Here is a 23,117-nt window from a genome sequence, read left to right as displayed (position 1 = left end):
CTGCTCATTTTACTCACTCTCCCTTCGCGGTCGCCCGGCGTCTCCCTCCCGGTCTTTCTTCCCTCAAGTCGCCGCCCACTCGGCACTCGGCGACGGAACGGATGCCGTCTACGTCCTAGCAGCTCACTTTCCAGTGGGATATCGGGAATGTAGGCACACTCTGGCAGGTACGGCCGGGGGAACAGGTTTGGGGACAGTACAGCACGAGGTGTCACACAACGGGGTCGTCCCCTCCCCCAGCCCGGGGCCCAGGGGCCTCGCCCACAAGGTGACCGCGAATGGAAGGCCTGGCGACGGCAGGGCCTCACTGCAGGAGGATGAAAATGGCTAGGATGTGAGTCTTGTGCGAGGAATGGAGTCGGCCGAATGTCATGGCCAGAGGCGGGAGGCGGCAGCCCCGGCACTAGCGGGGTGTGTGTGGGGGGAACATGTAGACTAAGATTTCACGTACTGAGTGCGGACACGGCGTGGGCGGGGACTAGGGAGGGAGAGCAGAGACCACGAGGGGATGTCTGCGGAGGGGCCGGGCCGGTGTAGGACGTGACCACGTGGGGCGGACCCTAAGGAAGGTGAGCGGAAACGGGGCCTGTGCAAGACGTAGACACCGTGAGGCGGCACTTAGGCAGGGGATGTGGGGACCGGCGTCAGCGGAAGGGCGGGGCCGGTGCAGGGCGCAGCCGGCGTAGGGCTGGGCCTAGGAACGGCAAGAAGAAATCAGAAGGGTACGTAAGCGGAGAGGCGGTGCCCGTGCCGGACGTCTCACACATGGGGCGGGGCAAAGGGAGGGAAAGCGGGGAATGTACGTCAGCGGATGGGCCGGGCCTAGGGAGGTTGATCTTAGGGCTCAGACAGGACTTCAGGGAGGGAGGGTGCCAGAAGCGTTAGGAGGGGCGGGACCTGTGAAGGACGTGGCCAGCGTGTGGCGGGACCTGGGGAGAGAGTAAAGAACAGGGTCGGGGCGTAAACAGAGGGGCGGGGCTAATATATGACGCGACGACCGTTGGGCGGGGCCTATGGACGGTCAGCGGGAACGGGACCATAGCCACGGGGCGGGCCCGGTCTAGGACGCTGCCGTCATAGGCGGGACCTGGGGACGTTATAGTGTAACCTGAAGGACGCGTAATTGGAGGGGCGGGGCTACAGAGGATGAGCGGGGGAAAGGGGCGTTGACCGAAGGGCGTGGTCGGTACAGGGCGTAGCCAGTGTAGCGCGGGGTCTAGGGACGGTCAGCAGAGAACAGAATGGGAGGTAAGATGAGGGGCGGGGCTGTTGCAGGACGTGACCAGCGTGGGGCGGGGCTAAGGGAGGGTGAGACAGTGGGAACGTCTGCAGAGGGGCAGGGCCTAGGGTGTTTGGCGGGGCGGGGCGGGGTCGGTGCCGGTTAGGGATTGGTCAGCTTGAGGCGGGGCCTGGGAGGATTTGGGGGGGAGGGGAAAAGAAGTCAGCGGAGGGGCGTGGCCGGCGTGAGACGTGCCTGGCGTTAGGCAGGGTATAGGGAGGGAGAGTGGAGGACCCAAGAAGGCGTCAGCGGAGGGGCGGGCGCTAGGAAGAAGAGCGGGGGCTAGGAAGAAGAGCGGGGGCGGGGCCGGTGCAGGACGTGGCCAGCGTAAGGCGGGGCCTGGGGGGGGCTGAGCGGGGAGGGTACGTCACCGGATGGGCGTGGCCGGTGTAGGATGAGGCCCGCGTGGTTCGGGGCCTAGAGAAGGTGAGCGAAGAGCGGGAACGGTACGTCAGTGGAGGGGCGGTGCTTGTGCAGGACGTTTCCAGCGTGGGGCGTGGCCCAGAGAAGTTGAGCCAAGGTCCGGCTGGTTTCTGACGTGGCTAGCGTGGGGCGGGGCCTGATCGGGGCGTGGCCCCGTGCCGCCCCGCCTTTCCGGGTCCTCCCCTCCTTCCGTCCCACGCGCCGGCAGCCTGGCCGCTCTGGTCGGTTTGTGGGTTTTTGGTGTCCGAGGGATCCTACTGCTGCTTCTCTACCTACCGAGACTCTTTCGGGCAGTTCCAGGTGAGACTCAGAGCCCTGGGGCCTCTTGCACTAAACGCGCCGATGTGTCCTCGTTAGGGTGACAGGTGTGTGTATAGCCCGTTGACTGGACATGCCGGGCGGGGGGTGCGGGCCTCGCGGGACCTCGGAGGCCGCCCTTGGCGCGGTTAGTGGGCCGACCAGGGCAGGCGGGGTCTGTGCTGTTGGCGGAGAGCCGGCGGGATCGGCGCGACGTGGCCCAGAGCAGGGGGTGCTCAGCGGGAGGCTGAGTGTCCGGGACTTGGGGAGAAGCGTGGGTGCCACCGAGAATCGCTTTAGGTCGTAAAGTCGTCGGTGTTGCAGCTTCACGTTTTCCTGGGCGACTCCCAGAGCTATCTGAAGATGGTTTTTTTATTTTGAGAAGTATGAGATATTCTTTTATTTCTTTTCTTTTTGTTGTATTTAGAGAGAGTGCAAGTGGGGGAGGGGCAGAGGGAGGGACAGAATCCAAAGCAGGCTGCAACCCGGCACCTAGCCAATACAGCGCTGAATCTCAGACCCTGGGATGATGACCTGAGTCAAAATCAACTCCGATGCTCAACCATCTGAGCCACCCAGGCGCCCAGAGAAGTATGGGGTATTTTAATCACTGTTTTTGTTTTCTGTTTCTTAATGCTTTATGTCAAGTTGGGATAATGAATGAGGCCTGTAAAATGGATTCCATTTAGGGAATGTGTGGATTTTGATTTTAATTGATGAAAATTTAATTTTCAATATCTGAGGACATTTGAGAGGGATGTTTCTTGTTTCCCATTGTTAACCTTAAAAACAAAACTGCCAGGGGGCGCCTGGGTGGCTCAGTCGGTGGGCATGGGACTCTGGATTTCTCATCCCTTGATGGCAGGGTCATGGGATCGAACCCCAAGTCGGGCTCCGCGCTGAGTGTGGAGAATGCTTGGATTGTCTCTCTCCCTGCGCCCCTCTTCCCTCCCCTGGGCGAGAGCGCTTGCTTGCTCGCTCTTTCTCCCTTTCTTAAAAAAAAAAAAAAAAAGAACTGCCTGTTATTTTAGCAGCAACTGTTGGGGCTATTGGGGGAATGAATAAAAGAGAATTGCAATCTGGGACAAACAAAGCTTTAGAAAAACTGTAGGGAAGCATGGGAACCAAGGGGAGGCTTGCTTTTTTAAGGAGAAAAGGGGTAATTTGGGAAGGTGGCTGTGAACTAAAAGTCCATTGGAGTAAACAGTTTGAAGTGTGGTGGTTTCTCACTGGCTGAACTGTTGTTCTGGGGGATAAGGAAAATGTCTCTTCCTCCTGCTGGACTTGTTGAGTAGTATCCACGTGCAAGGCCAAGTCCCCAAAGGGTCCAGTTCCTCTTCCTGTTGGGCCTGCAATTGACTGTGTGTTCTAGGGTGTAAAAGTTTTCCCTGCCACATCTGCCCACTCCATTTTAGGGAGGTTTCCTATTACTAGGTTTCACACCATAAACATTAAAAATCAGTAAGGAAATTAGATTTTCAAATTTAAATAGCTTCATTTATATCTTTTTAAAAGATTTATTTATTTTGAGAGGTCATGAGAGGGGAGGGGCAGAGAGAGAGGGAGACAGAGAATTCCAGGCAGGCTCCGCACTGTCAGCAAAGAGCCCAGTGTGGGGCTCAAACTCATGAACCATGAGATCATGACCTAAGCCAAAATCGGGAGTTGGACGCTCAACCCACTGAGCCGCTCTAGGTGCCCCAATGTACACGTCATAAACTTTAACGTGGAAGTGTAAGTTAACATCTCTTTTTTATATTTCCTTTGGAAAATCTGATCCTGGTTGGAACTTGGCACTACCTGACTCTAAATACTCTGCTGCATAACTTCTCAAAGATTATTTACAAGAGAAGACATTCTTCTGGCTTTCTCGAAACTTTCTCGAAAAAGAAACTTTTTAATAGTTTCTTTTTTTAATGTTTATTTATTTTTGAGAGAGAGCGAGCAAGCAGGGGAGGGACAAAGAGACAGACGGAGGATCTGAAGCGATCTACATGCTAACCACAGAGAGCTGAATGCGGGGCTTAAACTCATGAAACATGAGATCACGACCTGACCCTAAGTCAGATGCTTAACCAACAGAGCCACCCAGGTGCCCTCTTTCTCAAAAGTTTTAAGTTGATTTAATATTAGTATTTGAACTCAAATCAGTTCAGAAATTGGAAGATATATTTCTGTTAGGCAACAGAACAGTAACCACCCTGGAGGTCCTATAAAGAAGAGGACCCAGTGCTCCTCCAAGTCTCCAAATCTCCATTCCCCTGAGCTCAACTTACTCCACTCAGACCTGCTGGGAAGTGGACTCCATTAAGGAGCCAGGACTTTACATCATTGGTGGTTAAGTGACCTTGACATTTGGACTCTCCGTTTGGTTTTTCTTTTTCCCTCTATGCTTACCTACGAGTCCAGTGATAGAATTCTGTCTCTGACCCATCCAGCCTCCAGACCACCTTCTCTGTTAAATCTTCAGTGTTTAGGTGTATACATAATATGCACTTGGGAGTCTCCACATTAGATGGAGTGAGTTTTCTTGGGTCTTTGTGGGTACATAACCCTATGAGTAACTGAGCCCAAAAGGTGGGTATCTTGAGTAAACCAAACTCTGTACACAATGTCTTCAAGTCTCTGTTTTCCTGGGTCCTTTTTTCAGGAGAAAATTCAACCCTACATAAGTACTGTTTATTATAATGGAAACTATTACTAAACCACTTTTCATTGGGGTTACAAGTTATTTCACATAACTGTGAATTTTGACTTGTGCATTGGCTTTTTCATGTGTGAATCTGCATGTTATCAAAACTCTGAAGAAAGAGCTCTGAACACATGGCTACAGAGCATACACACAGAAACCACTGGTAGCGTTTGCTGAAATGTAGTAGCTGGTCAGGCCTGGGGATTATTGATGCTTTAATGGCATGGAGAACAATGATGAGTGATGTCAGCTGACTCAACACATGACAAATCACATTGGTGATCTGTAAAGACTCAAAAGGATGACTGAACCTGATAGGTTGAAGATAGCATCCCCTCTCTCACCTGAATGACCATTGTCCTGTGACTGAATGTTAACACTCGACTGCATAACTGAGGCAAAAATCAGGATGTCATAACTTCAAATGACCCACCACTCCTGTATTGAAACCTTGAGCCACTCTGCCTCTTCCTGACACCTGGACATAGCAGCTGTCTCTCAGTCATATTGAGCTTCCATCAAGGAAGCTTGCCTTTTCCATTAGAAGCCCTGTAGATATCAAAGATGAATAAAACATTGCACCATAAGAACTAGGATATCCTGGGAAATCTTTGGGAATTATATATCAACAGGGCAGAGCCTAGGGATTTGATATTTTCTTATTGTTTTCCAGATTGAACACTACTCATGTTCTGTCTGGTAAACACTAATTATCTTGCACTGCTGAGTTAAAGGGTAGAAGGAACCATGGGCTCCTGGGTGGCTCAGTTGATTGTGCAAACGGCTTTGGCTCAGGTCATGGTCTCACGGTTCATGGGTTTGAGCCCTACGTCGGGCTCTGTGCCAACAGCTCAGAGCCTGGAGTCTGCTTTCAATTCTGTGTCTCCCTCTCACTCTGCCCCTTCCCCTCTCACTCTAAATAAATAAATAAATAAATAAGTAAATAAGTAAATAAGTAAATAAATAAAACATAATAATAATTTTAAAAACGATAGAAGGAACCAGCAGTAGGAAGCCAACTATCTCGGACCCAATATAAGTGTCTCTATCTTATTACTTTAAGATCAGTGTCTGCTTTCTCCTCTCTGCCTCAGATATCATTGTATTGGGATAAATATAAGGAGCTCTGTCTCAGTAATTGTATCATAATCCTTCTATCCATTTTCCTTTCTTTTTTTTTTTTTTTTTCAACGTTTATTTATTTTTCGGACAGAGAGAGACAGAGCATGGACGGGGGAGGGGCAGAGAGAGAGGGAGACACAGAATGGGAAACAGGCTCCAGGCTCTGAGCCATCAGCCCAGAGCCCGACGCGGGGCTCGAACTCACGGACCGCGAGATCGTGACCTGGCTGAAGTCGGACGCTTAACCGACTGCGCCACCCAGGCGCCCCCCATTTTCCTTTCAAAACAAGTTTCCAAATTGTCTTTTGTTTGCCTAAAAATTACAACAAACTGATTTTAATACTTTTTGCCAGTGATGAAAACAGCACAAAAGATATTTAATAAATGCTGAAACCTAGCTAGCTTATTAGCTGTCACCAGAGGGCTGTTACTGTCACTTTCTATCCCAGTGCCTAGAACCACTTCTATCCTGTTTGGCTTGTCCCACCTTAGAACATTTGTACTTGTCTGTTCTTCTCTGTATGGCTCTTCCCCAGATCTCGTCATGAACGCCTGCCACTATCATTTCTCTACTTTCTCAGAACCGCATTCTCTGAACACATGTTTTTACAACAAATTTTCTTTTCTAACGACAAATATTTTCAGGATTTATTCAAGTAGGTCATATTTACAACTGTGCCTAGGGGCCCCTGGGTGGCTCAGTTGGTTAAGCATCCGACTTCAGCTCAGGTTGTGATCTCACAGTTCACGGGTTCAAGCACTATGTCTGGCTCTGCGCTGACAGCTCAGAGCCTGGAGCCTGCTTCAGATTCTGTGTGTGTGTCTCTGCCCCTCCGCTCTCCCTGCCTCTCTCACTCTCTCCCTCTCTCTTTCACAAATAAATACACATTAAAAAAAAAGAACTGCCTAATATTCAAAAAGAGGAATCTCTTATGTCTGTTTTTGGATTTTTTTCTTATAGAGATCTTTGTAAATTTTTATTCCTGTATAATTTATCAACATTCTGGGTCTTGAATCCATATGTCTGTGACCCCAGTGCCCCTGCCATTCTGCAGAATGGATGTCGTGTTAGCAGGCATGAAAACTACAGTAATCTTCTTGTCCATTTCCATCAGAGCTCTTGGGTGACCAGGTGCATTGTCAATGAGCAGTGATATTTTGAAAAGGATTTTTTTTTTCTGAGCAGTAGGTCTCAACAGTGGGCTTAAATACTCAGCAAACCACGTTGTAAAGAGATGCACTATCATCCGGCCTTTGTTATCTGTTGATGGAACTCAGCCAGGGCAGACTTAGTATAATTCTTAAGGGCCCCAGGATTTTCAGGATGGTACATGGGCATTGGCTTCAACTTAGTCACCAGCCGCATTAGCTCCTAACAAGAGAGTCAGTCTGTCCTTTGCAGCTTTGAAGCCAGCCACTGACTTCTCTCTGGCTATGAAAGTCCTGGATGGCATCTTCTTCCGACAGAAGGCTTCCAGTAGATTTTCCAACTTAAAAGCTGTTGGTCGCTGCAGCCACCAGCATGAATTGTCTCAGCCAGATCCTCTGGATAACTGGCTGCAGCTTCTGTATCAGCACTCGCTGCCTCACCTTGCAGTTTTATGTTATGGAGACGACTGCTTTTCCTTACTCCCACCAACCATCCTCTGCTCACATCAGATGTTTTTCTGAAGTTTCTTCACCTCCCTCATCCTTCAGAGAATTAATTGAAGAGAGTCAGGGCCTTGCTCTGGATTGGGCTTTGGCTTAAGGGAATGGTGACCTTCTATACAGACCACACAAACCTTCTCCATATCTACAATAGGTCTGTTTCAGTTCACTTTCTTTTTTTTAATGTGTATGTATTTTTGAGATACAGACAGAGCACGAGCAGAGGAGGGGCAGAGAGAGACACACACACACACACACAAAATCCTAAGCAGGCTCCAGGCTCTGAGCTGTCAGCACAGAGCCCGACACGGGGCCGGATCCCATGAACCGTGAGATCGTGACCTGAGCCAAAGTCGGACGCTTAACCGACTGAGCCACCCAGGCTCCCCTCACTTCACATTCTTACCACCCATGTGTCCACTGGACTTGCACTTTTAATTTCCTTCAAGGACTCTTCCTTTGCATTCACAGCTTGGCTGACTTTTTGGCACAAGACACCTAGCTTTCAGCCTGTCTCTGCTTTCAGCGTGCCTTTCTCACGAAGCTCATTCATTTCTACCTCTTGATTTAACGTGACAGACATTGAACACTTAGGAGGCCGGTGTAGTAGGGCTGTCTCATGGAAAAGAGGCCCAAGGAGAGGAGAAGAGGGACAGCTGGTAGGTGGAGCAGTCAGAATTCACGCAACACTTACTTATTAAGGTAGCCCACACCTATGGGCACAGCTTGTGGCACCCCAAAACAATTGCAATAGTAACATCAAAGATCACTGAGCACAGACCACAGTAACAAATATGATAATGAAAATTTTTTTTTTTTTAATATTTTTTTTCCACGTTTTTATTTATTTTTGGGACAGAGAGAGACAGAGCATGAACGGGGGGAGGCAGAGAGAGAGGGAGACACAGAATCGGAAACAGGCTCCAGGTTCTGAGCCATCAGCCCAGAGCCTGACGCGGGGCTCGAACTCACGGACCGCGAGATCGTGACCTGGCTGAAGTCGGACGCTTAACCGACTGCACCACCCAGGCGCCCCGATAATGAAAATGTTTTAAATATTGTGAGAATTCCCAAAATGTGACACAGAGATAATGTGAGCAATTGCCCTTGGAAAAATGGCACCAATCAACATGGCGTTGTCACACACCTTTGTAAAAAGCTGTATCTGTAAAGCACAATACAACAAAGTGTGCCTGCCTGTAGTTAAGACGTGGAGGAGAAGAGGTTCTATATTCTTCTGGGCCCAGGCCACCACCTTCAGCAGCCCCCTCCTCTTCATCTCCAGGCAAGTAAATGAAATCCTAGAGCAGACCCTTCCTCTTCTCCAAGTCAGATTTAGTTGACATCCTACTGACTGCCATGCTCTACAAGCACAAAATAAGATAGGTTCCATGAATAAATTATACCTTCAATGTTCATTTTCCCATACATAGGATGTGTTTCAACTATTTTTGAATAATACGAAAAAGTATATACGTCTTAGGATCTGTCTTCATATATAAAAGAATAAATTACTTGTGAAGAACAATCAGGCAATGTATTTTCATTTCAGGCACAGGCATTTGGTTCCCAAAAGAACAGTTTGTCCCTTTTTTCTTCTTAATGTGTTTGTATCAAATATAAAAGTGAACCTATAGTAACTCTCAAAAGGGAGCATAATTTTTACAGCGGGAATTTAAGGTAATCAGGTTCTCGTTTCCCTGGTTCTCTGACACGTTCCTGTCTTGCCAGCCTTGTCACACTGCACCATCCTTGAGGCAGTGAGGGCTTCTGCTCATCAGAAAGGAGTGTCTGTGGTAGGAGACTGTGGACCAGGCTTGTGCCACACAGAGAGTGGAGCTCTATTAGAGAGTAAAAAGGATACATGGTCAGATCCTGCGTTGTTTAAAGGCTACTTTAGAAGAGATCATTTAAAGAAATTTTTAAAAAACAAGAAAACTTTGTGTACAGAATCCCAAAGGATATCATATCTTTTAGGAAAACTTGTAGTAGAAAATACAGATGTTTTAGTCAGTTTCCTAAAAACTTATTTGAGCAAAGCCTTAGGACTCCCCATGGAGGTAGGCAGGAGCACTATTAGAGACTTTTCCCCCTCCCCTGGTAACAGAACTTGTGTAAAATTGCTGAGAGAAGCCAAACCATTTGTGTCCCAGGGGCTGAGAGCAAACTACAGTCAGGTGAGTTGGGTGGACTGGACGGGGAGGCAGGCTAGTGGATTTCTGAAGACGATGGCAGGTCTAAAGGTCCTACTTGCAAGGCCAGTGAGAAAGCAGGGAAGAAGTTAAAGCTGGAGAGTGTTAGGAATGAAATTTGTGCTTGTAAGTGATACTAGCCCCACCCAGCAGCCTCTGGAGAGGGGAGTGGTTGCTGGAGGTTGAGCTCTAGAATCACTCTTGAACACTGGAGACCAACCTCCAGGCTGGTGAGAGCTTCCATCTGCTGGAGGGTACTCCTGCCCACCTCCATGGGGACTGATGGATCCTGCCCTGGGGACCCTTCTGGACCTCACCCCGTGTACCTCTTCATCTGACTGTTCATCCTTGTAATAAACCAGTAAAACTGAGTAAAGTGTTTTCCTAAATTCTAGGAGTCATTCTAGAAAATTGCCAAGCCTAATTTGAGGGATTGTGGGACCCCTTGAATCTACAGTGCTCTCGGCAGAAAATGTGGGCAGCCTGGGCACTACATTGATGGTTGGCATCTGAAGTAGAGGAATTCTCATGGGGCTAAGACTTTGAACTTGTGGGATCTGATGCTGACTCCAGGAAGATGGTGTCAGAATGAACTGAATCCTTGGACACCCAGGCAATGTCAGAGAATTAGTTGCTGGTGTGAAGAAAACTATTTATACGAATTTTTAGATTTTGAGAAATCTATGACTGTTGTCTGTTACAGGGTGTTGGTCAGTAAGTGGGTGGAAGAAATGGATGTATAAGGAAGGTAAGAAGGCAGAACTAACAAAATATGCTTTTTTTTGGTCTCAGATGTTATTGAGCACGAGCCATGTAACCAGGCATTGGGATAGGTCATGCGTATGCAGTTGGAATAAAACAGCTTTTTTTTTATTTTTGGGGGGGTGGATGCATGCAGGAAGGATTACATGGGGATTGAAGTGGGCACTAAACGGAATGGAATTAGGGGCTGATAGACTTCAAGTGGTGTCAGAGGACTGTAGGTTCCCAGGTGTGAGGAGAACCTGGGCATGGGGAATGATTCTGTTGACAAGCTGGAATGAGAAAGGCTGTGATTGCTGGAGGGATCTCAGATTCTTCATCTGACAGGGGGAATTCCTGGTAAGTCCTGGCAGGGGGCTGTACCTGTGACCATGTTTAGAAATCTGAATTTGGGAAACAACGTAATTGAAATACTGGCTGTATCATTCCTTACCATGTAACTTTCTCATATTACTAATGCTCTCTGAAACTGTTCCTGTCATTTGTTAATGTCATTCTGGGCTGCAATAGTAAAATATGAGGGGGCTTGAGCAACCCACATTTATTTTTCACAGTTCTTGAGACTGGGAACTCCCAAGACCAAGGTGTCAGCAGATTCAGACAGACCAGTTCCTGGCTTGCAGAAGCCTGTCTTTTCACTGTGTCCCAACTTGGTAGAGAGAGAGAGCAAGTGAGCTGTGGTCAGTTCCTCTAAGAATGACTTCAATCCCTTCATGGGGGACCTCCTTTCATGACCTCATCTAAACCTAATTACCTCTAAAACGTCACACGTCCAGATACCATCATGGGAATTAGGGCTTTGACATAGGGATTTGGGTGGGAGTGGAGGGGACACAGGAATTCAGTCCATAAGAGTGACTATGCTGAAATCAGCAGAGTCTTTGTGAGGATTAATTAAGTGAATGTTTTTAAGTTTCCAAGCAGAGAGCCCTATTATTAAACTTTGAATTTGTCTTCCTTATTTTTTGGACTCCAGGTGTAAGGAGGTGAGTTACGTCTACTTTTGTTTGTGATACAAAGTCATTTTTCCATGAAATACATTTAAGTAGAAACAAAATTTTGGTAAGAATTCAGTTTACAATTTATGAAATGCTGGGGTGTCATTTGTGGTGATGACTAATATACGACAATATTCCAGTTACAACTTTACTAAAATGTCAGATTGAACAAATATATTCCCTTATAAAACAAAACCTCTGCCTTGTACATTTTGTAAGTCAAGCAGTTTTAGGTTTGGCGTTCAGAGAGAGAATTAAATATCCCTATGAAAAAGTTGGCAGTTAACTTAAAAATAATGATTTTCATTGCCTCGTCTGAAAATAAAAAAGAATATTCCTATCTTATTGATGAGCAGCAGTAGCCAAAGCCTTGTCACTTCTGATCCGAGCGGAAGTGAGAGCTCCCACAATTGTCTCAGGCCATGTGGCGTGTTCTTGTAGGGGGAGCTGGGGGGTTGCATGCAGGCACATCAGGGATTCATGACCAAGGGGTCTGGGAATTGTGGGTAAGACTGGAGTCTCTTGGCTTCTCTCTCCTTGCCCAGCTTTTCCTGCATACGGTTTGCACTCTCTGTGAGTGGAAATCCGGAGGAAGAGACGTGGTGGCCGAACTCTTGATGATGCAACTGCAGGTGGGTGGATATGCGATCCTTCTCCTGAATGATGCCTCTGTTGCCTGTGGCTGGGAAGGCTTCTCTTGGCCCAAGTCTTCTAAGTGCATCCAGGCAGTTTTCAAGGGTCTGGGTTCTAGTTCATTGTTGTCAGGACGCGAGGATACTTTTTGTTGGTCAGGGATGGATCAGGAAGAAGTCTCCTTTCCAGCATTTACACCAGTGCATCTCATGCTCCTTAAGGATGTCCTTGCAGAAAAGAAATATGCAGAGTTTTCCTTCCTCATGCAGTGCATGGGCTTCGTTGGTGGGTGATTTACCCGTGGGCCATGGTAGTAGCTGCAGTGACCTCGGCACGTGGTGACAGGAGATAGAGATGAGCAAGACCGGCAGTTTACGCTCCACTGAGGAGGCGGGCCTTTGAGCAGGTCAGCGCTGCAGTTTTCCAGAGAGTACAAGAAACATTTGTATGAGAGAGGAAATCAGCCATCGTTTCTTTTCCCCTCAGTTTTAAGCTTACTAAAAGGTTTGGTAACATACACTTGACTAATCTGGAAACTTCCAAAGATGACTAAATCCTCTCTACTACCCTTATCCCTTTTCACCCATTTTCCCTCGTTATAATTAAACTTTTTAAAATTGGAAATCTGAAAATAGTGCCTAGGGAGTATTTTTCAAAAAATTAACTCTGTATTTGGCAGAATGTGGATAAAACTAGAGTCAAATTTAGAATCCTGTTGCAATTTTAGAAGGATTAGAGAGGCTACAAGTAATCGAGAGGATTCTATTGCCTTTCAACAGAAAAACAGGATTAACATACAGAGGATTGATGCAGTGATCATTGTTGTTAAGAATGGAGAGCTCACTGCAGGAGAGATCACTGTGGGGCCATCCTTCGGACGAGCCATCTCAGGAGCCCCTAACCGGACCGCAGGACCTGTCTGCCCTGATACCTTATAAAGAACAAGTGAGTTTTTAAGATGAGAGGTGTGACTTGTTGACCCCAAGTTCTGCATGAAAGTTGTTCACCCTGCAGAATGCTGGGCATTGCTTCATAGGTGTCCACCTTTAATGTTAATATACCTACACTTGTACGTATGAAGTGTTTGCTGTAAAAGAAGCATCTGCACATTAGCTCACTGGAACTCTCAGTACCACTACGTATGTATATATGTGTGTGTGTGTGTGTGTATATATATATATATATATATATATATATATATATATATATGTGTGTGTGTGTGTGTGTGTGTGTGTGTGTATATATATATGTATGTGTATATGTGTATATATATATATATATATATATATATACACACACACACATATTTTTTTCTTTTTTTAGTAATTTCTACAGCAAGCTGGCGCCCAAACTCATGATCCTGAGGCCAAGAGTCACATGCTCTTCCAACCGAGCCAGCCAAGTGCTTCTCAATAGTACTTACTATTTAACCTATGTTATAATTGCCACCCAGGATGTCAAAATTACCAGCTTATTTGAAAATTGCCAGGTTATTTCATATTGAAATTCCTTTATGATGAAGTAATTGTGTGTGTATTTCTGTTTGAATGTGTCTGAAGGGCAGGAGGCAGATCGGCACAGTAGAACATTTGATTTGAACCACAAATGGAGTCAGTTTTCTATACATACAGCTCCCCTATCTGCTATCACTATCATGTGACAGCTGCCCCCTAGGGATTGTTCAGCCTGGCCCTACTGAAACAATATCTGATATTTTAGGAATCTGTGACCTACAAAGATGTAGCTGTAGACTTCACCCAGGAAGAGTGGGCCCTGATGGACACATCCCAGAGAACGCTGTACAGAGATGTGACGCTGGAAAACATTAGTCATCTGGTCTCTGTGGGTGAGTCTGTCACCATCTATTCATTCATTCATCCATCCTTCCATACATCCATCCATCTTTTTGTTTATTAACCTTGTATCCAGGAGAGCTTCCACATATTCTAATACAGCTGTCTGCCCTAACTCATATCTTTTGTAGCATTTCTGAATACTAGATGGAATTTGTAACTTTCTTTACTTTCATCCTGTGTGTTACATGATAATTTGAATACAGTCTTCTTGGCCACAAGTGTATATCTACTGCACTTTCTCCAAGACCCAGAACAATGCTGGGAATACAATGAATATTTTTTGAATGAATAAATAAATATCCTGAATATTTTCTGTCCTGGGCAGTATGATGAAGGTTGAGCACTGTAGAAAATGTAATATCTTGTGTCACTTTCCACATAAAACTCCATGAATATTCTGGTGGAGCTTATGTGTATTGTATTCCTTTGAAAATAGTGTTAATCCCCTTGTGAGAACATTTAATTCATTCTGGATGCAAACACTAAGCCTTCTGCTCTCTCTCAGCTTGGGCAGGAGCATCAGCAATCAGAGATCTTACTGTCCTTGGGTGCAGTGTCAGGCTCAGAACATTTATCAATGTTTTTAGTGTTCAAGGTGTTATCCTCTGGGCTGTTCTTCCACGCTCATGTTCTTGGTTGCCCGTACAGTAGAACATCGGGCGCTGTTCTTGGCACAGAACTGAAAATTCACATACCATTCTCCATTGATATAGGGTGTCATTTCTTCAGATCAGATGTGATCTCCCAGTGGGAGCAAAGAGGGGAGCTGTGGAGGGAAGAAAGAGGACCTCCCCAAGGCTGGAGTCCAGGTGAGCTGCAGACATGCGCTCAGTGTGAGAAGGCTAGTGAGTAAGCAGGGTCTTATTGATGTCAGTGCAGATTTCCTTGAGTGAACGACACCTTCAGAAACTGTGAGTGGCCAATGAGACAACATTCCTCAGACTGTGTCATTATTTCTTCCATATGAGTTTCTCTTCATGTACCTGTACTTACATTTCACCTCAGGCAAGCAAATGTTCCTGTCCTCGTTGGAGGTAAAATTTCACATTGTGGTCTTTGTCATGATTTCTTTTAGGATTTCCACTCTTGATATTCTCTGCAACAGCCCATCATTATTTTATTTTTCTTTAACTTAAACATTGAGTTTTGTTCTAATTGATACTATTCTAAAATGTATGTCTGTTCACCAGTATTTTCCTCAATTTCACATCATTTGGTCACGTGTGCTTACCTGGTCTCGTGAGCTTTTCAACACTTTAATTTCCTACTCAAGGTATTTCTTAGGTTTATTTCTTGTTTTCCTCAATTATTTTAGGCATGAAAAACAGCCATAACAAGCAAGAAATAATACCTATGCAAGATATCTGCATGAATGACCCACCTAACTGCTGGACAGTAGTAAGTGTCATGAGGAGGAACCTTGCCTATCCACGTTCAAGGCCTGGGAGGAGCCTAAATTATCAATTTAGAAGGATCATATAACGATTGCTACAGTTTGATATAAGTACCTTCTCAGAGAATGTGATTGAAAATTTAAATATGGGGAAGAAATTATCCTGGACTTAAGATAAAATTATTCTGATAAGCGGATAATTCTATAACTATGGTTTATTGGCATGACACCTAATGATATCTTCATAAACTCTCAGCCCTGCAATAAGGATGCTACAAAGGGTAAAAATGTGCATGCTGGAGATGAATGCCCCATGTATATGTAAGTAAGTGATCTGGGGAAGGTTTTAGTTGGAGATTATCACTGAGTGGTCAGCCTGGAATTCATAGGTAGAGATCTGGGTGCATGTATTTTTGGGAGAAGTCCTATAACTCTCTCATCTCTTTCTCAACAGCAGAAATGTCACACGGGAGAAGACCTCTCTGTATATAGTGGGTTTGATGAAGTTTTTACTCACACGTACACATTGACGCAACATGTCTTAACTCACACTGTACGGAAACCCTATAAATGTAACGAATGTGGAAAACACTTCACCCGAAACGCCAACCTTCGTACTCATAAAATAACTCACACAGGAGAGAATCCATTTGCTTGTAATCAGTGTGGGAGGCGCTTCAGGTATTTTTCATCTTTAACTAGACATAAGCGAATTCATACTGGAGAGAAGCCTTATGAATGTCGTCTATGTGGCAAAGCCTTTGTTCGAAGTTCCATTAAAAGACATGAGAGAACTCACACTGGAGAGAAACCATTTAAATGTCATCTATGTGGAAAAGGCTTCGTTACTAGGTCTAATCTTCGAGAACATGAGAGAACTCACACCGGAGAAAAACCATATACATGTCATCAGTGTGGAAAAGCCTTTGTTACAAGCTCTAATCTTCGAGAACATGAGAGAACTCACAGTGGAGAGAAACCATATAAGTGTCATCTATGTGGAAAAGCCTTTGTTCAAAGCTCTTGTCTTAGAGACCATGAGAGAATTCATACTGGAGAGAAACCATATAAATGTCCTATATGTGGAAGAGCCTTTGTTACAAGCTCTTGTCTTCGAAAACATGAGAGAACTCACACTGGAGAGAGACCATATGCATGTCATCTATGTGGAAAAGCTTTTATTCAAAGCTCTAATCTTAGAGACCACGAGAGAACTCACACTGGAGAGAAACCATATACTTGTCATCTATGTGGAAAAGCCTTTGTTACAAGCTCTAATCTTCGAGAACATGAGAGAACTCACAGTGGAGAGAAACCATACAAATGTCATCTATGTGGAAAAGCTTTTGTTCAAAGTTCTTATCTTAGAGATCATGAGAGAACTCACACCGGAGAGAAACCATATAAATGTCATCTATGTGGAAAAGCCTTTGTTACAAGCTCTTGTCTTAGAAAACATGAGAGAACTCACACTGGTGAGAAACCATATACATGTCATCTATGCGGAAAATCCTTTGTTCAAAGTTCTAATCTTCGAGAACATGAGAGAACTCACACTGGTGAGAAACCATACAAATGTCATCTATGTGGAAAAGCCTTTGTTACAAGCTCTAATCTTAGAAAGCACGAGAAAACTCACACTGGAGAGAAACCATATACATGTCACCTATGTGGAAAAGCCTTTGTTCAAAGCTCTTATCTTAGAGAACATGAGAGGATTCACACTGGAGAGAAACCATATACATGTCATCTATGTGGAAAAGCCTTTGTTCAAAGCTCTTGTCTTAGAAAACATGAGAGAGCTCACACTGGAGAGGAACAGTATATATGTCATCTATGTGGAAAAGCCTTTGTTACAAGCTCTGATCTTAGAGACCATGAAGGAACTCACACTGGAGAGGAACAATATATATGCCATCTATGTGGAAAAGCCTTTGTTACAAACTCTGATCTTAGAGACCATGAGGACACTCACACTGGAGAGGAACAATATATATGTCATCTATGTGGAAAAGCCTTTGTTACAAATTCTGATCTTAGAGACCATGAGGGGACTCACACTGGAGAGGAACAATATATATGTCATCTATGTGGAAAAGCCTTTGTTACAAATTCTGATCTTAGAGACCATGAGGGGACTCACACTGGAGAGGAACAATATATTTGTCATCTATGTGGAAAAGCCTTTGTTACAAGCTCCGATCTTAGAGACCATGAGGGAACTCACTTTAATTATAGTGAATGAACATGGAAGTGCCTTTAGCCACAGCTCTAATATAATATCAACCACAAGACTCATGTGGGGGAAGTTCTATGGTCATATTCATTATGGAAATGCCTTCATTTTTAATTTATCCTTACATAACATGAGTGAACTGCATGTGGAGGAACCCTATATTTATAATCAAGGAGGAAGAGACATTAGCTGGTCTCTGGTCATAGGTTGGACAAGAAAATCCAGTATGAATAATAATCTAATCTCCCTTAAATGGGAAAATACGCAGGAAAATCTTTACAGAAGGAGATCACTCCAGGACAATAACAGAAAAATTAATGCTGAAGAAGTTATTCATTATTATATGCATGGAAAACCTTTACTAGTAGAAAAACTGTTGTAGGCATGTGAAGTTTCACACTCTATATAATAGTGAATGAATGAAAGTCTTCAGTGATTTTAATTCTGTAGTCAACATGTAGTTTCTCACACTGTATATATACATTGATAGAATCAGATGAAAGGTTAGACTTTGCATTAGAAATCCCTGACTAGGAAAAACATTTATCAAGAATGTCTTAATAGAGTTTAGTCATTAAATTGTAATTTTGCCTAACGGCCTCTTACTATAAAAATATAAGAAAGATATGTAGAATTGTGACATCATCTGGGAATTCTAAATTCAGTATTTTGTAACAATAATTTTTTTGCAGTAGTTCTTGGAACTGCATATGAGGCAAACTTGTTGCTGAAAAATCCATTATGTTGGTCAGGGTCCTATTTTTCATGCAGCAATAGTAATTATGATGATTGGATTCAACTAGAAAGTGTCTTTGAATATTAACTGAAAAACATAGAACACAAGATGATGCGTCATTACTACATATTGTTAACCACGTATGTAGGTCGTAATGATGAATTAAAGATTCTTATATAGATAGTTTGTGACCGAACCCTGTATAAATTTTCATTTTAAAATGCCATTATTGAAACAAAGAAGGGTATTACCTAACAATAAGGGGGTCCATTCAACAACAGGATATAACATCTGTAAATATTTATGCGCTCAACATAGGAGCACCTACATATATAAAACAAATACGAACAGAAGTCAAGGGAGAGACAGTTATGCAGTAGAAGGGGGATGTTAATACACACTTCCATCAATGAACGAATCATTCGGACAAAAATCAGATAACATCTACCGTAAGTGACACGTTAGATGAGATGGACTTCACAGAGGTACACCGCACACTTCATCCCAAAGCAGCAGAATAACATACTCTTGGCAAGTTTCCATGAGACATTCTCCAGAATTGGTCATAGTTACTGCCTGTTAGTAGCAATGAGTAATTTTTTTTTCTCTTTTACCCAAGCCATGTAATTGCCTCTCTTCCTCTTTCTCCTATAAAGCCCTTGCTTTCACCCCACAGATAGGACACTTTTCTGGTTACTGCTGGAATCGGTGCTCCCCAAACTGCAAATCTTTAATCCCAAGTAAACACTCATCTGCCTCTCGTTGCAGCTCTTGTTTTCAGGTGGCAATGGGGACAAGTAATGTTTCTTTTCCTTTCTTGGCCAGGCGCTACAGAGCGTGACCTGGGAGAGCTGACTTTGGAAGGAACTCTCTATTCTGGCTCTCCCAGTTTTCAGCATCCAACCCGCAGCTCCAGAAGGAGTGTGATCACTCTGCCACTGCCTCAAAAGGTGCCATCATAGGCCACCAAACGATTGAAGAAAAATAATAGTTAAAAAAAAAACTTTATTTATTTTGGAGAGGGAGAAGGAGAGAGAGCATGAGCAGGGGAGGGACAAGAGGGGGAGAGAGAAAATCCAAGCAGGCTCTGCGCTGTCAGTGCAGAGCCCGATGTGAGGCTCAAACTCACGAACTGAGATCATGACCTAAGCCAAAATCAAGAGTCAGATGCTCACTCGACTGAGCCACCCAGGCGCCCCTCCATTACATGTTTTGATGAATGCCCCGCAACGGTGTGTTCGAACTCAACAACTCTGCCACTCACAGCCCCCATCACTGGTGCACACAGATTTCCCCATCTCTGAACCATTCAGACCCTGGATTCCAGTTTCACACTGGTCAGGATCTGGCCTTTCTTTCACCACGGCCCTAACAAGTCTCACAGGCCTGATGCCACGATGCTACTTTCCCTTCTCCCAGGCTCCCCAGTGGCCTGTGGGCCTGTAGTGGACTCGCTGGTGCTCCAGGGTTTGAACTGTTGCCAGGCAGACCTTGCTTTTCACCTCCTGCATGCACTGATCCCACGGTGAACAAAACGCCCTCGACACACACACGCAATCTGATAACATGTTCTGACAATCACATGTAGACCTTCCACCCTGACCACACTCTCAACAGACACAATAATGGCCAACACTCCCACAGTCAGACAACACAGGGACACACAACTGTATACAGATCATATGACTATATACTTTCTGACCACACAGAATTGGTGACACACATATAGTCATCATATAAAGGGAATCTGGCTGTGCATGTGTGTTTTGGTGTTGAGGCGTTTCACATGTTGCCATCAACATGACAACCCAGGGCTTAGAGGGGAGAGGCTCAAGGCACAGAATGTGTGCTGATGCCCATCAGAGCCTGGCAGTGCTCGTTCTTGGTATATTGTGTAAGAGGCAGGTGGAGCCTAAGGATCTGCATACTAAGTGTTTGATACAAACATATCAGCCAAAAGAAATTTTTTTTTTGGTAGAAAAAAATGCAGAAAATTTAGCCAGGGTCCCGTGAGAATGCATGAAGGATTCAGTATGAGTCCAAACTGCCAGCTGAGGATTTTTCCTCAGAAGATTCATATTGCTCTTAAAACTTGCATATAAATGTTGTATACATATAAATACTGAAGCATTCTTTGCGTAAAATATTTCAAGTAGGGGTAACCTGGATGGCTCAGTCGGTTAAGTGTCCAACTTTGGCTCAGGTCATGATCTCACAGTTAGTGGGTTCGAGCCCCACATTGGGCTCTGCACTGGCAGTTTGGAGCCTGGAATCTGCTTCGGATTCTGTGTCTCCCTCTCTCTACCCCGTACCTGCTTGTGCAGGCTCGCTCGCTCTCTCTCCCAAAAATAAATTTAAAAAAAAATACTTGGCGTGCCTGGGTGACTAAGTCGGTTAAGCGTCCGACTTCGGCTCAGGTCATGATCTCACGGTTCATGAGTTCGAGCCCCACTGACAACTCAGAGCCTGAAGCCTGCAGCCTGCTTTGAATTCTGTGTCTCCCTCTCTCTCTGCCCCACCCCCGCTTGTGCTCTGTCTCTCACAAATGAATAAACGTTAAAAAAATTTTTAAATAGAAATAAAAAATATTTGGAGTAAAAGAAGTTCAGTTTCTGCCATGACTGAGTAGATTTTATTGGTCTTACCCATAAAAAGCAACATCAAAACCTGATTAAAATATACAGATCTTTGAAGATTTGTCATGTTACCTGTTTAAACAGGAGTTTTTGAGGTACAATCCATGAAACTAGGGAAATCCTATGAGATGATTGGCACATCCACACTGGATTTTCTACTCAGGCAATTGAAAATTAGCGGAGTGGGAGAATGAAATTCCAGAAAAAAGATGGAGCCTTTCTGGGCTTGGTAGAAATAAGTTTGAATGTGTGCATGCAAAATAGTGGGGCTTTTGCTTCCAGATAATGTGTGAGTAGAGGTGGAATAACAGTAGAAATTAAATATTCACTTAAAAGGTGTATTTGTTAAAGTCTAAAACGTTGTGGAACCAGAAAGGATTACCTGAACTGAGATTCCACCCGGGTAAAAGCCTTCGTTAGTGGAGGTGAGATCACCAGACATTTCCACACCTGAAGAAATTGCTTAGTGTGGACACTGACAGTCTCAGGGAGAAAGACATCACCAGGGAATAAAAACAAGCTGATAGGCACATAGACTGTCGTGGCAGCTTGAAATCAGCAAGAGTCCCCCCAAACGGGGCTGCTTTTCTTTACAGGCTATGAGGTCGGGACTGGCAAGAAAGGTGGTGTAATACAATCCCATGGTTTTGGGAGATTACTTCCAACAGCAGGAAGACATCTGCAGTGATTTTAGAAGAATGAACGTGAAGGCATGAAGGTCAGATTCACTCCAATCAAAGTGGCAACACAGGCAGAGTGCATTCCGATTACCAAATGGGGAAAATGTGATGTGTCCCAATTCTATCTGCCTAAGGAAGGAGATAGTCACCATCTCTATGTAAAACAACATCAGTGCCAGCGTCTCCCTTTTAGAAGATCTCAGAGCAGCGCCCTGCCGGCTCACTCGGTGGAGCATGCAACTCTTGATCTCGGGGTTGTGAGTTCAAGCCCCATGTTGGAAATCAAGATTACTGAAAAGTAAAATTTTCTCCTTCAAAAAGAAGGAGAAAAAGGAGGAGGAGGAGGAGGAGGAGAAGAAGAGGAAGAAGAAAATCTCAGGTGTACGAGAAAAAAAGTAAGGAAACGTGATGGGGGGTGGGGGTAAAGGACAAATATAGACAAGACCAAAAAACCCATGCATATTTTTAGATTGGAGTCATGAAGACAGAAATTTACAATAATTATGTTAAATAGAGTAAAGTAATAAAAATATATTTGAATAGAGACAAGTGCAATGGCTCTGGTTTTAGCAAACTCTGGTCTATAAGTGAAATTAATGGAGGAGGTTAACAGACTTTACATAGAAAACCAAATTAGTGGGGCGCATGGTGGCTCAGTCAGTTAAGTGCCCAACTCGGTTTTGGCTCAGGTCATGACTCACAGTTCGGGCTGATGGCGCAGAACCTGCTCGGGATTCTGTGTGTCTGTCTCTATCTCTGTCTCTCTGCCTTTCTCTGCCCCTCCTCTGCTTATGCTCTCTCTCTCTCCCTCAAAATAACTTTTAAAAAGTTAAAAAAAAAATAAATAGAAAACCAAATTAGTGAACTCGTGGATGTTTATATGAAATATTCACACAAAAGCCCAAGAGATAAAGTGGGGGAACTGAGAAAGGCATTGTAATACCCTTCAAAAAGCACAGGATAATTGTTCCCACATATGAAAGAGGTATATTCGTCATTTCTAAATGAACAGTAGGAGCCAGTTACTGCCTTGTCCTCCTGAAAGAGGAGAAGCCCTCTCTCTCTCTCTCTCTCTCTCTCATCTCAGACTTCTACATGTATTTATGGGAGGGACTAATATGGGACTCATTCCCATTTAGTGATTTGGGGATTCATGGCTGTTGAGAAAAATCAGATTTTCATAGCTTCTTTCTGCGCTACGAGTTTTCCCAAACAGTATACAGCCTGTCACTAGAAGAGATGATGATTTTTTTACATGATTATTTAGATTCAAGTTAGTTAACGTATAGTGCAGTACAGGTTTCAGGAACAGAATTTAGTGATTCAGCACTTACATACAACACCCAGTGCTCAACACAAGTGCCCTCCTCAATGCCTGTCACCCATCTAGCCCAAACCCCCACCCACGTCCCTCCATTCATCCTCAGTTTGTTCTCTTTATTTAAGATTCTCTAGGGGCGCCTGGGTGGCGCCTGGACGCTCAGTCAGTTGAGCGTCTGACTTCGGCTCAGGTCATGACCTCACGGTCCGTC

At 44.6% G+C, this 23,117-nt stretch overlaps 1 protein-coding gene across 15 annotated transcripts; it reads left to right on the top strand.

Annotated features, from left to right (window-relative positions):
- LOC101090710 (zinc finger protein 596-like) lies at nucleotides 1–19,030 on the top strand. 15 transcript variants are annotated; one of them, XM_045055142.1, is made up of 8 exons: nucleotides 1,724–2,002; nucleotides 11,961–12,047; nucleotides 12,318–12,454; nucleotides 12,828–12,993; nucleotides 13,768–13,894; nucleotides 14,618–14,713; nucleotides 15,220–15,302; nucleotides 15,752–19,030. In XM_045055142.1, the coding sequence occupies exons 4-8, from the start codon at nucleotides 12,880–12,882 to the stop codon at nucleotides 17,540–17,542; spliced, it is 2,211 nt and encodes a 736-aa protein (XP_044911077.1). In that variant the 5' UTR covers nucleotides 1,724–2,002; nucleotides 11,961–12,047; nucleotides 12,318–12,454; nucleotides 12,828–12,879; the 3' UTR covers nucleotides 17,543–19,030. The 15 variants fall into 15 exon arrangements, with proteins under 15 accessions (XP_019683728.3, XP_019683732.3, XP_044911077.1 ...); XM_019828167.3 differs by lacking the exon at nucleotides 12,318–12,454 and adding an exon at nucleotides 10,359–10,403; XM_019828165.3 differs by lacking the exon at nucleotides 12,318–12,454 and adding an exon at nucleotides 10,359–10,756.
- The last annotated feature ends 4,087 nt before the right edge of the window (nucleotides 19,031–23,117 follow it).

This window comes from Felis catus, chromosome B1, assembly GCF_018350175.1.
Source record: "Felis catus isolate Fca126 chromosome B1, F.catus_Fca126_mat1.0, whole genome shotgun sequence".
NCBI classification, from domain to species: domain Eukaryota; kingdom Metazoa; phylum Chordata; class Mammalia; order Carnivora; family Felidae; genus Felis; species Felis catus.
This window is presented reverse-complemented; position numbering and strand designations above follow the sequence as displayed.

What these genes read in the sequence shown, in the direction of transcription:
- LOC101090710 (XM_019828173.3), top strand. Translation starts at nt 12,880, where the DNA reads ATGGAGAGCTCACTGCAGGAGAGATCACTGTGGGGCCATCCTTCGGAC. An exon ending in TAGTCATCTGGTCTCTGTGG is followed by an intron (nt 13,895 to 14,617) that starts GTGAGTCTGTCA and finishes CCATTGATATAG; the next exon opens with GGTGTCATTTCTTCAGATCA. An exon ending in TCCCCAAGGCTGGAGTCCAG is followed by an intron (nt 14,714 to 15,219) that starts GTGAGCTGCAGA and finishes CAATTATTTTAG; the next exon opens with GCATGAAAAACAGCCATAAC.